The 15,342-nt window shown below is 41.9% G+C and overlaps 1 protein-coding gene across 1 annotated transcript in view; it reads right to left on the reverse strand.

Annotated features, from left to right (window-relative positions):
- The window catches only part of Dnah9 (dynein axonemal heavy chain 9), a 346,197-nt gene that overhangs the window by 174,186 nt on the left and 156,669 nt on the right, over positions 1-15,342 (reverse strand). The window contains exons 38-41 of the mRNA XM_059270927.1: positions 14,773-14,980; positions 3,719-3,884; positions 1,443-1,545; positions 704-943 (exon numbers count right to left, since the gene is read on the reverse strand). Coding sequence (XP_059126910.1) covers positions 704-943; positions 1,443-1,545; positions 3,719-3,884; positions 14,773-14,980 — 717 coding nt within the window. The remainder of the gene's footprint in view (positions 1-703; positions 944-1,442; positions 1,546-3,718; positions 3,885-14,772; positions 14,981-15,342) is intronic.

The raw sequence follows: 15,342 nt of genomic DNA on the forward strand, positions 1-15,342 counted from the left end.
GGTTTTTTGCTTTTGCTATTTTTGAGATAGGATCTAACTATATAGTCTAGTCCAACCTCCAACTGGCTATAACAGGAGGATCTCAAGTTGAAGACCAGACTAGACTATATCTGAAACAGATTTGATCTGGAAATGAACCTGGAATTTGTAGGGCTGAGGCTATAGCAGAAGATGGCAAATGATACTTTTGGAGTATTATAACATGGCCTCTAACTTGCATAGTTTGGGAATATTTCTTTTCATCATGAAAATAATGAGTACAAGCAATGAAGGGCTTTTAAAATAATTACTCTTTTTTCTCCCTCTCTTCCTTTTTCCTTTTGTCTTCTTTCCCTTTTCTCTCTTCTCTTATTGCTTCCTTTTCATTCTCTCTTCTCTTTCTCCTTTCTTGTCCATCTTCTCCCTTTTTCTTCCCAGTACACTAGAATATTAATATAGCATTGTCTCCCTGATGCTGAGCCTTGGAACAAAGGAACCAACTGAGACACATGCTATTTTACTGAGAAATAGTTTAGTTTTAAAATAAAACTTGGTTTTGTTGAAATCTTCCTCATGGAGCCCATGACATTCTTTACCGATTTATGATCACAACTCCACACAGTTTGTGTCTTTGTTCAGAGTAATTTGCCATTCACCATCTATCTTTTTAAGAATAGGAACCTGTGGATCATCTCTAAGCTTTCATGGTCTCTCACAAACTTACCTGGAAAATATTGGCAAAATCTCTGAGATTGAAGATGTAGTGAAATTTGATTGCTGTGGGCAGGAACGTGGTGGCGATTTTCTGGTGGAAGGTGAGAGCCAGGTTGATCAGAGGAGGGATGGATTTCTGCAGGGTGCTGGGGAAGTTTCCAAGCTTCAGGTGGTGGGTCAGGATGGTGCTATAAATGGAGGAGAGGGCATCAGCCCCCGGGAAGGAGAGGACAAACACGCTGAAGTGACGCTGCAGAAGAAGACAAGGGACATGGGACAGGAGTAAGTTGGATATCATTTATCACCCTGTGAAGATCACTGTTCTGGACTGGGGACAGTAGTCAAAGATTCTGTAGTCAAACTTAGGTTGAACCCAAAATGACTGGGAGAATAATGGCATCGAAGCTTTAATCAAAGATACTACATGGGCTAGTGGGAAAAGAATCTGAGTCCAAATCTGAGTTGTCACCATGAGTCTGTGTCTGTACACCCTTGAAAAGTAAGTCCATCTATCAGAAGACTTATATTGAGAATGAGGGAGTTGAGTCATGTGAACTCTGGGAACTCCTCTAGTTCTCAATCCTGTGACACCGAGTCTAGGGGCTCTTATCCTAGGAATGCAAGTTGGTTTGCCACTTTGGTAGCCTGGGCAGAGGAAAGGCCAGATACCACTAATAATCAAAGGCCATCAGCCCTGACAGATAGCATTAGGACTCAGAAGTATTACCCATGCTTGATTCCTTTCATACCTGAAGCCTTGGGTTGATGGTAAAGCTGCCTGCTGTGGGGTTCATACAGGAGATGTACTGTACGTTCATGATCTCCTTTAGGGACAGCTTGTTCCGATCATACCTGAAATAGATACCTTCAGTGAGCCACCATTGTTGGTATATATCTATAACCCAGGCATTCAGGAGGCAGGAAGATGTGAGTATGAGGGCAGGCTGGGCCACATAGTGGCATTCTCTCTCTAAACAAAACAAACAAACAAATTTATAGTGAGCATTATGTGTGAGGGCTGAGGTAAGTAGCACTTCCTCAAGGTGAAGTAGGACAATTTCTTTGATTTATATGCTTGGGTTATGTCTCACATACTTTTCTATTGCTGTGATAAGACACCATGACCAAGAAAACTTATAAAAGACAGTATTTAACTTAGCTTATGGTTTCAGAGGGTAAGAGTCCATGATAACAGAGAGAAGGAACAGCTAAGAGTTCACATCTTGATCCACAAATTGAGGCAGGAAGAGCATGGGGAATCACATGTGTCTTTTGGAACTACAAAGTCTGCTCCCCCCATGACACACCTCCGCCAACAAAGCCACACCTCCTAATCTTTCCCCCAAACAGTCTCACCAACTGGGGACCAAACATATGAGTCTATGGGGGTCATTCTCACTCAAACCACCATAGGTGTTTAAAAAAGTAGAGGCCTAGATTTACTGACAGACTAAGAAAAAACACTAGCCTAAAAAAATTACAAGAAATCCAGTGTCTATGGAAAAAGCCCAGGAGGAGAGCACAGAAGAGGACTGAAGGTCAAGAAAAAGATCGGGGGATGTGGCTGCCCAGAAAGCAATGGAAACCAGCACTTCTCCATTAGCACTGTAGAGAGAAGAAAGACCTCTCCCCAACAGGATCCCACGGATGCCACAGTAACACTAGCTAGGAGGTTTGCAGGAAATTGTGGGTTGGAAGGGCAGAAATCAAAGAGAATTACATTGTAGAGTTGGAAGCCAAGCAGGAAGCAAGAACAGAGAGGAAAATTTAGTTATACACAGAAGAAAGAAAGAATAGCCATTGGGGAATGACTTGTAGCAAACAAAACAGAAGTTTCTGTGATAGGAAGGAGCCAACAAAGGCATGGGGACTAGCTAGTGTAGATTTCAGGAGCAAGAGACCGTGGAACCAATACACTAGAGTTACGCTTTAGGCAAGAGGGCATGGGAGGCTGAGACACAGAGTGTGGAAGGCGGTGAGCAAGTACAGAAGCAAGGGCGGACTTGGCACCAGTTTTCTCAGAAACCCCAAGGCATCAGCTTCAGTACATCGGGAACTCGAGGAGAGAGAAGAGGATCTGACACAGGTATTTAGTACACACCAAGAGAAGAAGCATTAGAGCAGAATTTTCATTGTTTCTACTACCCACTTAAGATGTGCGACCATGAAGCAAAGCTAAGCATCTTAGCTTTACTTTATGTTTCCTATAGTGTTTAGGAGCTCAAATCCTAATGTGGAGACTCGGGGCAAGATGCTAATGGTATTTGACAGAGATTTTAGGAAGGACTGAGACGCAACTCAAGTTGGCATCTTCACTGCGACCCTTCTCTCATTTCTCTCGTGAACCCTCCACATCATCTTGACGGAAGGACGCAAGGGAGACAGACATGTTTCAGATCACTGACCTTTTCCTGGCCAGTGTAGACTGGCTGTCATTAAAAATGAGGATGTTGTGAGAGAAACTACGAGACTCTGCATTGCTCTGGAAGATGTCGAGCCCAAGCAGGTAGCTGGGAGTGTGTCTGCTATCATCAGACCTCTGAAGGAGGCCACAGTGGAGGCAAGTGGGGAGTTCGGCTCTGTGGCTAGATGAAGTCTCAGAGAATGCAATTTTGAAATAATGTTTTCTTTTTAAAATTGTATATCATAGTCTTATATTTGAAAAAAAATCAATGCTGCATATAGTACAGTTGGGTATGTTTCTGTATGCCTGTATAGCACATGGCCAATAAAATCCAAAATTCCCTCTCCATCCTCTGTCCACTCCTCCAATACACTCATCCTTCCTAGTCTCCAGAGGTCATGGCAATGAGTCCTATAGAAAACTGTAGCTTCTTTCTTGGGTGAGAGCTTAGTACCCTTTGACCCAGAAGCCCTGCCTGAGGGAGCACTCCAAAAAGCATAGAAGTCTCCAAGGAGTGGGGTTTACCCTGGGCTCCTCTTGTGGCATTAGAGCCCAATGAAGTTTGCCACTGCAGCCCCTAGTGAGCTGAGTGACCCGAAACCCTTCTGCAGGGACACTTACCAGTGGCCATAGTCTAGGTGCTGCCTGATGATAGTGTGGGGCTGTACTGTCCCATAGGCATCCACCTCGGGCATGTTCATATCATCGATGAAATATATGAGCTTCCTGTTGCCTGGAGGGCCATAATTCCTGCCCGCCTTCTTTTCTAGAGGTTTCTCCAGGACAGCTGAGGAGAGACCAGTTAGTTAGGGAAGGAAATTCGAACCTTAGAAGTCAACACTGAGGCAGTACAAGTGTCCAGGACAAGCTGAGGCGCGCTCACATGAAGGTACAAAAAGCAACAATCATTCTGTTAGATTAGTCATTCTCCTGGACCAGAAGAGGAACCTGGATGACCAGGCAACAATTGTGGCACTACCCACCAGGCACGAAGCATCTTACAGTATGTTTTGTTAGGTTGTATTTACTACCTCATCTAATTCTTATAACATAGGATGAAAAAATGAATCCCATTTCATTTCAGAGCTACGGGTGCCAAGGCACAGAAGCACTAAACTGCATTGCTGAGGGAGAGCCAGTCTGCAAAATAGAACAGCTAAGCCCCAAAGCCCATGAACTTGCCATTCTTGTAGTTCCCAGTTTTTGTTGTTCATAGGTTAGAAACTGAAGATGCATTCACCATCACTGGGCCGGGCCAGGTCTCTATCCCTAAGGAACTCTACATAAAATTGGACCCTGGTAGACCGCTCTCTATCCCTAAGGAACTCTGCATAGAATTGGACCCTGGTAGACCGCTCCACTGCACCAAGACACAAAGGGGACTAACAGCTGTGGCTCTGGGGCTCAGCTGGAGGCCCCTCTGACCCTGAAAGCTGTAGGAGGGGTCACTGGGATATTTTGCCAACATTGTTTGCAGAGTCTTCACCTCCTGGGGTTCAGGAGTGGAAAAACAGCCTCAGAGAATGTCTGAGAGGCATCCATCAGCACCCTGGCCTGCCTTCAGTCCTCTGGCTCCCTATCAGCAAAGAACAGTGTGAGAACTCAGTACAGACACTCTCTCCTGGACTCCTCTTTCCCATTATCAAGCAAGAGGGAAGGAAGCAGACACACGATTCCAGCTTGATGGGGCTTGTTCAGAAGAAACTTAAGTAATAGGGTGGAGAGTTAGGATTTACTTTTTTTTCTGGTAAAGCAATTAAATATTTATGGATTGCAAGAACCAACACTTTCTTATTACAGCTGGGAGCCCTAAGAACCATCTGATTTCTTCTCCTGAAAAACAAGTTTGTAAACAAGGAGAAAGTGTCAACAGACAAGGAAGGTGACAGATAGAAAGACAAGTTCCCTCAAGACGCTTGAATATTCTAATTTCCTGGGCCCAAGTTAAATTAAGTGTTTCAAATATGAATTAAATTTAAATTTAATTAGCATGCAATTAACATACACTATCAACCAATTAATCACCCAACACCTTCTCCCCCCTTAAAGATATAACAACTATATATGAGATCTGTCAAAAATGAAATATAATTAGTGGGCTGCCAAGGACACGCTTTGAGACCAGTCCTGCTAATAGGAAGCTTCTCCTTAGGAATACTTGTTTCTCCACCTCCCAAGGCAATAGCATTCAAATCAAACCCTTGACTTAAGCAGACCCTGTAATTTGGGTTGATTAAGCTCTTTAGGCAGCTATAGGATGGTAGAGGAGAAAAGCAACCCAGTTATCAAGAAGTGGCCTTGGAGAGTGCTGGATTGTCTCAAATGGAATACGCAAAGTTCTCCAGGGAAAGAAAGGAAGAGAGGCAAGGCATGATCTTGCGGACCTCTCTCTGCTTCCATTCACGTCTAAGAGGGAACGACACTGAACGGTGGTTCAGTGTCCTGGTGGGGCTGGAGGAGTGGGCATGGCCTAATTTGAGGGATTGTGTTGATATTGATGTTGATATTGATATTGATAAGACAAACAGGAGTGATGAGGAGAGCAGCCTGTGCTGAGCATTTCTGGTTGAGTTCTGACCTTGTCATCACACATACGTCTGAGTCAAGCCTACCCCATTTGTGAATTTTTTAAATTGAACTTCTTGAGACCTGTGAAGAATGGCATAGTTCAGTTTGTGGCTTCAGGGAGCAGTGCTGTCCATTTATTGATATCTGTGTTTTTATTAGTGCCAATGCCCAGTATCTCGGAACTGTCGTCTTCCATGTGAAGACCATTTCAGCATTGCTGTGGCTGCCATCTTGTGTTCTGGCTCTCACATGGCAATGGCAGCACCACCCTAGTTGGTCACCTTGACTCCACTCTTTTTCATTATGCTCTCAAAACAACAGACTCAGGAGCCCTTGGGAAGAGTGAGGCAGATGATGTCAGCACCCTGCCTGCTTAAGCTCTCCATGGCATCTCACTTCAGTCTGGACAACCTCTTCACTCTCTGCTCCAGCCACCTGCTTCTGATACGAGCATCGTTAGTTGCTCCAGAGAATTTGCTCTGGCTCTCTCCTGTGCCTGGTATCCTCTTCTTCTAAATGCCAGCATGACTTGTTTCCTCATTTATTTACTCAAATATGACCATCACCCAGTAAGGTCTTTCTAGTACTCTACCTAAATTTGAGCGCCACCCCCCACATCTTTGCCCTACCTCTATTTAATTTTTTCTTTACAACACTCATCACTCTCTAATGTGTTTTGTTGTTTATTATCTATCTTGTTTGTTATCTCACCCACTCATTCCATATGAGAATCTAAACTGCTGAGCACAGGGACCATTTTGTTTCTCTAGCACATCCTTTAGCACACAGAAGAATGCTTAGGGATTGTTTTATTCAGCTGAGGAATGAGTGAAAATATTACAGCAAGCCCTGAGAGACAGCGAAAGGAAGTCTTTTCTCCATACTGGAATTAAAGACACAAGAGTTAAGCAAGGAAGTTTGAGCTCCTTGTTGAAACCGGGATCTAGATCTTCAGGTGCTGATCCCAGTGATTCCCCCCGCCCCCCCCCCCCCACACTGGATATAGAAGTGACTTTTCTGGGTATTATAACAAAATACCTGATGAAAGCAACTTAGGTTTGAGGGTACAGTCCATCATGGCGATTGAGGCAGGAAGCAGCTGGTCCACTGCATCCATTTTCAGGAATCAGAAAGAGATGAATTTACCTTATCCTTTTCATTCAGGCCAAGACCCAAGTCCTCGGAATAGTTCCTTTTACATTTAGGGTGGGTTGTCCCACCTCAGTTAATTCCATCTAGAAAACCCCTTACAGATCTGTCTAGAGGTTAGTGTCTTTGGTGATTCTGTATTTTGTCAATTTGACAATAAACATTAAGTATCACACTGGGTGCGTAATCCCATGTGCCTTCATCCTCAGCATCTCTGGGCTGTTCCTGACCATTCTGGTCCTCCAGTATCAAAATTCAAGAGCAGTACATTCATGTGTCCATATGGTATGCCAGGGACCTGCTGTGGTGAGCAGAGCAGTTGACCTGCCCTGTGTTACAAGCTCCCCTAAAAGCCCCCTGATAAACTGTCTTTACCTCTCAAAAGTCTTTTAAGGGAGAAGACTGAGCTTTAGATAAATCAAGGGGTTTTCTCCAAGATCAAATGACTATGAAGAGTCAAAGCCAGGGCTTTACCTCAAGTCTGCCTGATTGCAGACTCTCAGCGAACGACAGCTGCCAACCACATCTGTACAGGGCCTCCAATCTGCTTTCTGCCTTTAGAAACTCTCAGCTCATTGCCTGCTCCATAGTTTTTGTCGATAGCATCAATAATTAATTAATCATGGCTTCCCTTGCAATCACATGATTTGTGTACTTGTGTTTGAACTATTTTTCTTTCAGGTTATTTAAGTTTTTCATATGTTAAGACTTTTTGGCTGTATCTGTAAGGCCTTTTGATGTATTCTTTGAAGAAATAGCTTGTTTTGCATGACTATAAAAATCATACATATTCATTCTGGAATAGATTAGAATGCACAAAAATTCGCAGTGATGAAAGTGACAATCGGCCACAATTTTTATCACCAAGCAGTTAGCAGTTCTTTCAGTATTCTTGTGTCCTGTACGCTATTCAAGACACCTTTTTCTATTAGATTTTTAAAATCTCTACGAACCATAATTGTTGTAAACATATAGCTTATATATATTTTAGTTTTTATTTAATATATTATGTAACTCTTATTTTGATTTTTTTTTTTTTTTTTTTTTTTTTGGCAACAGAGTCTCACTATAAAGCACAGGCTTGCCTTAAACTAATGAGCCTCCTGCCTCAGCCTCTGGAGGGCTGGGATTGCAGATGTGAGTCATCATGCCTGGCTCTGTGGCAGATTTCTCTATCTGGTAATAAAGATCCTTTTGAAACATGATTTTAATAGCTGTGCTACGTTTCATAATTCATGGAATGACTTCTCCATTGTCTGAAGGTAGTGCTCTCGGTTTCGTTTTGTTCTGAATCACCTACAATTCCAAGCAGAATTCTTGCTCATTAGATGATGGATTGTGGATGACCTAGCATTAGTTTGTGTCATTTCCTTTTTGGAAGACACTGAGCAAAGGCGAGCTACGTACCTACAGCAGTGTAAGCACGGCATTCCTTTGAGGTAGGGATTTGAGTAAATCTTTGAAGATACCCAATAACCTTAAGTTTTAATGAGCAGGTTACAGAGACTCATCTTACACTTTCAGACATCTGAGCTCCTCTCTAATTAGTGTAATTAAGCTCTCAAGTATTTGTTGAACTAATAATTCAAATCGCAGTTGGACGATGAGAGAATGCAGGATTACCATGAGCATGAAGTTCAGCCAGCTTCTCTCAGCAGAAACTCTGAGTCCATCGACCTTTAGCAAGTTCTTCACTCCCCCTCTTCTATCTTGGTTAGTCTATGGCTCTTTGAAAATTTTATTATTATTTAAAAAAAATCTTTTTTTTTTTTTTAAAGATTTATTTATTTATTATGTATACAGCATGTATGCCTGCACACCAGAAGAGGGCATCAGATCTCATTACAGATGGTTGTGAGCCACCATGTGGTTGCTGGGAATTGAACTCAGGACCTCTGGAAGAGCAGTCAGTGCTCTTAACCTCTGAGCCATCTCTCCAGCCCCTATTTAAAAAAAATCTTATTCACATTTTCTAAAAGAAGAAGAGAGCAAAGAGAGGAGGGGCAGAAAAAAGATATACCTAGACAAAGACCCAAAGGGACCACACAACAATGTGGAAAGAGGAGCAACTTATTTGTACAAGTAATCTAAGATGACACAGCTTTCATAACCCATAAAAGCTATCCCGTATTTGCCTTTATGAACTGCTTGTTAGAAAGCTCAGAGCTAAATCTATGTATGATTCCAGTAACCACAATTTATCAGATTAGCAGTATAATTCTACCTCTTCTAAATGACAAATTCTGGGAGGTATAGGTCATAGTTATTCATAAAAGAGATACCAGGATATAAAATGGTCTTCAACAGAGAAGATACTAAAATAAAACTAAAATGAGCTTTCATCACAGTGACCCTCAACAGAACCCAAGGGTGAACAATTAGGTTGTTGCCTAGCAAAGAGAAAAAGAGCCATAGAGCAGGGTGTGAGGAGAATCTGGTAGGATTGAGAACATAGACTTCAGCTTGGGCTGAAGCACGGCCAATCTGGCTGTGCATGGAATAGAGAGTAGTTTGTTAAAGGCTGAGGTTTTTTTTTTTTCATAATGAAGGAAGGTCCTGTTATAGTCACAGTCCAAGAGACAGATATGAACACACTCCATAGGTCAGGTACATAGAGCAAAGAAGGCATTCTACTATGGAAATTAAGATGCAGGTCTTACAGAATATCAAAATAGAAGGTCCATATAGTTTGATAAAATCAGACAACTTTGCTATTAACACATAGGGTGACTTTGAAAGAAGACACATTTAAAATAATAATCCTTGTGTGTTCATCTTATGAGAAAGGAAATCATGTTCAGAGCTGTGATCATCATGGCTCCCAACTTCATTTTCTTTTGATGCTTTCCAGCTGGAGTGGCCATAACTGTGAACAGTGAGACACAAGCACAAATCTAGGAGGTTCTTGAGTGCTCCACTCATCCATTCATCCACCCATGTATCCATGCATGCATCCACCATCCATGCATCCATGCATGCATGCATCCATCCATCCATGCATCCATGCATGCATGCATCTATCCATATATACATCCATTCATCCATCCATCCATCCATCCATCCATCCATCCATCCATCCATCCATGCATTCATCAATGCATCCATGCATCCATCTATACATCCGTCCATGTATCCATCCATCCATCCATATCTAGTCTCCCCATATATCCCAGGCTGTCCTCCAACTTTCGATTCACCTGCTGTAGCATCCCAATCCTAGGATTACAGGTATGTACCACCACATCCCTCCTTTCCCTATTTGGAATGAAAATACAATGAATGAAGCAGAAGACATTCTGTCATCTTGAAGGATAGATAAGTCAAGGGATTAACTAATATTTTAACACAGGTATCATTAAACAACTGATCTAGAGTTTGTAATTACTTACCTTTGGACTTTTGTGTGTGTGCATGTACATGCATGCATGGGTGTGTGTGTGTGTGTGTGTGTGTGTGTGTGTGTGTGTGTGTGTGTGATTTCTACTCCACTATCATTAGGTTTTTCTGCTACTTATAACCAAAAGCATTACCAATGAGATGCCACAGGATGGCTGGGGGATTAAATGAATTAAAGGGGTAGGGATAGAGCTTGTAGCACAAGACTGACTATATTAACACTGAACTAACATTGTCTATACAGCTATGTGAGCTGTGGGAATGCCTAAAGCACATTCCTCATTTGCATTTCAGTCAGTTCAGAGAGGACTCAATGGAGACTGCAGAACTGGATGCTTGAGAGAGAAGAGAGGCAGGTGCCTCCTGTATACACGAATGTCTGTCTGGTATGAAGAAAAAGGGATCCACTGGGCTAACACAGTGTATGAGCTGCAAAATGTCCCTGCGATCCCTTGGGAGTGGACTGTGGGGTGGGGTTATTTCTTATTTCAAAGCGATAGCATTTCTTCCAATAATATTAGCTTTTTTTTTTCTTCAGAAAAATTTTTGTTCAGCTTCTTTGTTAAGTAAGAAACATTTGTTTATGCTCTTTTGATTCTGGCAGCTGTGGTTTGGGAAGACTAGTCTAACATGGAGTCTCAACTTTGAGAAGCATTTTTGTTAATATTACTATAATAATAGATTCCCCTACTAAGCGCTTCTGTGGTGGGAATCATCTGGAGTGTTTTATAAATTTGATCTTATGATTCAAGAATGGAAAGAAGTAACTATTAACATTGAACAACATGGGTTAATTTAAAATGCAGTTGAGTGAGGAGGGAAGCAGAAAAGAACATATGTGCTATCTTAGTACACACAATAATAAAAGATACAAACTCATCGGCTGCGAAGGAAGATGGGTGGATGTCCAGCACTGGGCAGGGTGGAGGGGTCACAGTGAGGGATTATCAAAGGACGTGAGAAAACTTGGGGGTGGTTGTGCTCAGTATTTCAACAATGACAACAGTTTTATGGGCGTGTAAATATTTAAAAACCTACCAAAGTTTACACTTTCAATATGTGTAGTGTATTACATTTATTAAAACTCAACAAAAGCTTTCATAAAATGGAGCCTGTAAAATGGAAAAAACTCTTTACCAGTTATATATCTGACAGAGCTATATTATCTAGAATACACATGGAACTCAAAAAACAAAAGATCAAGAAAACAAACAACAGAAGTTTTTTTTTTTTTTAAATTGAGCATGAAGCTAAACAGGTTCTCAAAAGATGAAATATAAATGGTTGAGAAACATTTTTTAAAATATTCAACATCTTTAGCCATCAGGGAAATGCAAGTTAAAACTATTTTGAAACTTCATCTTACCCTAGTCAGAATTGCTGAGATAAACACAAAAACAAAACAAATAAACAAAAACAACCCACAGATGCTAACAAATGCTGGCATGGATGAAGGGAATGGGGAACATTGGTTCATTTCTGGATGGGAGTAGAATCTGGCACAGACATTGCAGAAATCAGAGTGGAGGTTCCTCAGAAAACGGAAATATATCTATCTGCATGATCCAGCTATACTACCCTTGGACATACACTCAAAGGACTATATCCTACTACAGAGATTCTTGCTCATCCATGTTCATTGCTGCTGCATTCACAATAAGTAGGTCAAGAGAATAGCCTAGATGGTCATCAATTGATGAATGGTTAGTGAAAACATGATACATTTATACAATGAAATATTATTCAGTTATTAAGAAAAACAAAATTATGAAATTCTCAGGCAAATGGATGGAGATGGATATGAATATTCTGATGAGGTAACCCATTTCAGAAAAACAAACATTGCATGTTTTTTCTCATTTGTGGATAACTTTGACCCTTCAGATATATGTATTTCATTAGAAATACTCGTAGATGTCAGGAAATTAGTAAGAGATGGGGGTCAGTTGTGTGAATAAAAGAGTAATAATATAACAGGAAGGGTTAAACTGGGGTGGGAGATAGGAGGGAAGGGTAGATAAAGGAATACGGGGAGTGATAAATAACACTAAAGACTTTCCAAACGTTATATGAAAACCTACTACAGTAGAAGCTTTCGAGTATATAGATATATACTTATATATAATAGATATAAATAGTTAAAATTAGGAGCTACCATAATTGTGCCACAGTGCCCCTTGTTGACACCACAGGCTAACAAATAAAAAGTTCAGTGCTGGGCTATCTCTTTTGGAGTTGTTGGCCAGTGAAGTCCATAGACACCCCCCCCCCCCCGCCGGCTCCAAGCATTACAGACTATTGCTAATGATCTTAACTGTTTTTTAGGACTTGATGGTAAGACCCTATTGCTGATAACATCACATGCTTGAGTCATAGAACATATCATTACCGTATCAATTAAGCTGGTATTAATATGGAAGCTTTATCTCTACTTGCTCTAACTTTCAAAGTGCTGGAAGGTGCCATGTACACTACTGGAGAAGAAAAGTAATCATCAATCTTACCCAGCTGTGAACCCTAGGAGTTACAGTAACAACTGGCCTGGTAAGACATGCTCACTTTTGTACTAGTGGTATGAATACCATGGGAGTAACAATCACTATTTGATTGGAACTAATTCTGCTCTACAGGATGAAACACATACCTGGTACAAATTTTCAGGTTAAGAATCTATGGCTACATAGGTCATAGGCCCTGGGAAGAATTTACTACTATTATTCTTCTCAAAGGACGTAGTATTTAATCTACTGCTAATGACTTATTGTTATATTCACAGGTTAAAGTACTCTCAGTTCTTATCTGAGAAGTTTGTATTTGCAATAGATGGCAGTTAACACAGACCAACAACTGGTCAAGGTGCAGAGACTAAGAGAATGAGGAATGCTTGGCCCTAAATGGGACATCTGCATCCTACCCTCTTTTCCCAAGGCTCAGGAATCATTGTGGAGAAAGGGATAGAAACAGTATAAGAGCCTAAGACAGTGGATGACTATAAAGATACAGTGTCTCCTGACACAGTGGGGCACAGAAGTTGTGACAGCATGCAAAAGTCTTGTGCGAGCTCAAGCCAGGTGGATGGGGGGGGTAGGCACAAAGTGCCCCCACCTCCAGCTAAGGAGCTATTGGTGATTGATAGTTACTGGAAGAGACAGAATGAGTTTTTCTTAAGATTGTGGTCCCTGACAAGCCGACCATGTTCCAATGGAAGGCTAAACATCCATATGGGCAGCAGACATCACACATGGGTTAGAAAAAACACAGTTGGGTATGTAGGGGAAGGGGATAGACCGAGTTGGGTAGGGTATACATATGACAAGAACACACTGTGTATGATTCGCAAAGAACTAATACAAATTTAAAAAGGAAGTTATGCTGCCTCTCAGTAGGACAATGAATAAAAGAGCCTTGATTTATTCCTACAATAGAATTCTGTGTAGGAGTGAAAATAAATAAAATAGATCTGCATGCATCAAAACATTGATAAAAAGTAAGTTTCCAAAGAGAACAGTATGATATATTTTTAACATTTAAATTATACAAGAATACTATGTATTTTATGACTACAGGTGGGTATCAAGAGTTTAACTGTATAATGATGCATACTGGATTTGGTACTCACATTAATAAGGAGCAGGAAGGAGGACGGGCGGGGCAGGTGTGTTAACATCTGCTGAATCTGGGTGGTAGTACATGGGCATCTGTTATGTCACAGTATGGACTTCTTTGCACTCTTGAAATACTTAATAATTTAAGAATCATTTAATTATCCATCATACTCTCAGTGTTTGTTTCCTTATGCCAGAGACAACTACTGTTACCAGTTTCTTACATGTTCTTAGATATATGTATGTGCCATGCTGTGTAGCCATTGTGTAACAAACTTTTGTAAATTAAAACATCCTCAGTACATTTTTCTATTTATTTTTTAAAAGATTTATTTTTTACTTCTCTCTCTCTCTCTCTCTCTCTCTCTCCCCTCTCTCCCCCTCTTCCTCTCCCTCTCCATCTCTCTCTCTCTCTCTCTCTCTCTCTCTCTCTCTCTCTCTCTCTCTCTCTCTCTGTCTCTCTCTCTGTTTACATGTACACATCAGTGCACTGAGCCTACCTCCACTCACAGCCACTGAACGAACACCCATGGATAGCTCACTACTGACCTCAGGAGAATTCAAAAGACAGGATGCATCATGAGGCTTTGCTTGGTGTGACCTTAGGCAGCCATCCTCCTAATCTGAGCCTGTAATCCCACCTACCAGGTTTGAAGGCTGGATGAAGTGATATCTGTAGACGCTTCCAGTGCCTGAGCCTATAAGCCCATGCAGACCTCCAAGTGGCTCTGGGCTGTCTGTGAAGCTACAGTACTACTCTGATGGAATTCAACAGGCCATAGGGCACAGGAAGAGAGATAGAAGGAGACAGTGATAAGGCGTGCTAGGGACATGGGACAGAGATGTGTGGGGTTAGGGAGAAAGCAGTGCTGTGGATGTTGAAGGTCCAGCCTAGAAAGCATAGAAGCCCTGTTAGCCTTTTAGCTGCTCACACCCCAGGCCCCTGGGGCTGCTTACCTTGCAGCATCGCTGATGTAGTGTAGTAGTTGAAGGGCACATTTTTCACCAGGTGTTTCTCAGGATCGAGGCTGGCCAGTTTGGCCCCCACCAGCACGGACTTGCCTGACCCTGCAGAGCCGACCAGCATAACTGGCCGCCGCAGCTCCATAAGCCGCTCCATGAAGTAGCACACACGGATGGTCTCACTTGTGTGTACCAAACAAGCCTGGAGCAGAACGTGATAAGCATCATGTTCTGGGACATCCCAGGAGAGAAGACTCTGCCATAAGGAAGCTTGTCTAATAGGGATGGCTCTGAGTATCCGTCCTAATTTCTACTGTTTGTCCATCTTGTAAACTCACTGTCACTGCACTCTGAAGTTCAGCAGAGGCCCACTACTGTCCTCTGTCTCCCTGAGGCATCTCCAAAGGGACCTGCAGGATCTTCCGGCCTTGTCCCCCTACCCCGCATCCTCTGTTCCTAATGATGCTGACTGGGTTCTCTATTTCTTTCCTTTCCTGTAGGGGATTCTGTGGCTTAATTACATCCAGGATTTGAAAATGAATGCATCTGGTGACCAACTGGTTT

Source organism: Peromyscus eremicus, chromosome 8a (assembly GCF_949786415.1).
Source record: "Peromyscus eremicus chromosome 8a, PerEre_H2_v1, whole genome shotgun sequence".
Lineage (NCBI taxonomy): Eukaryota > Metazoa > Chordata > Mammalia > Rodentia > Cricetidae > Peromyscus > Peromyscus eremicus.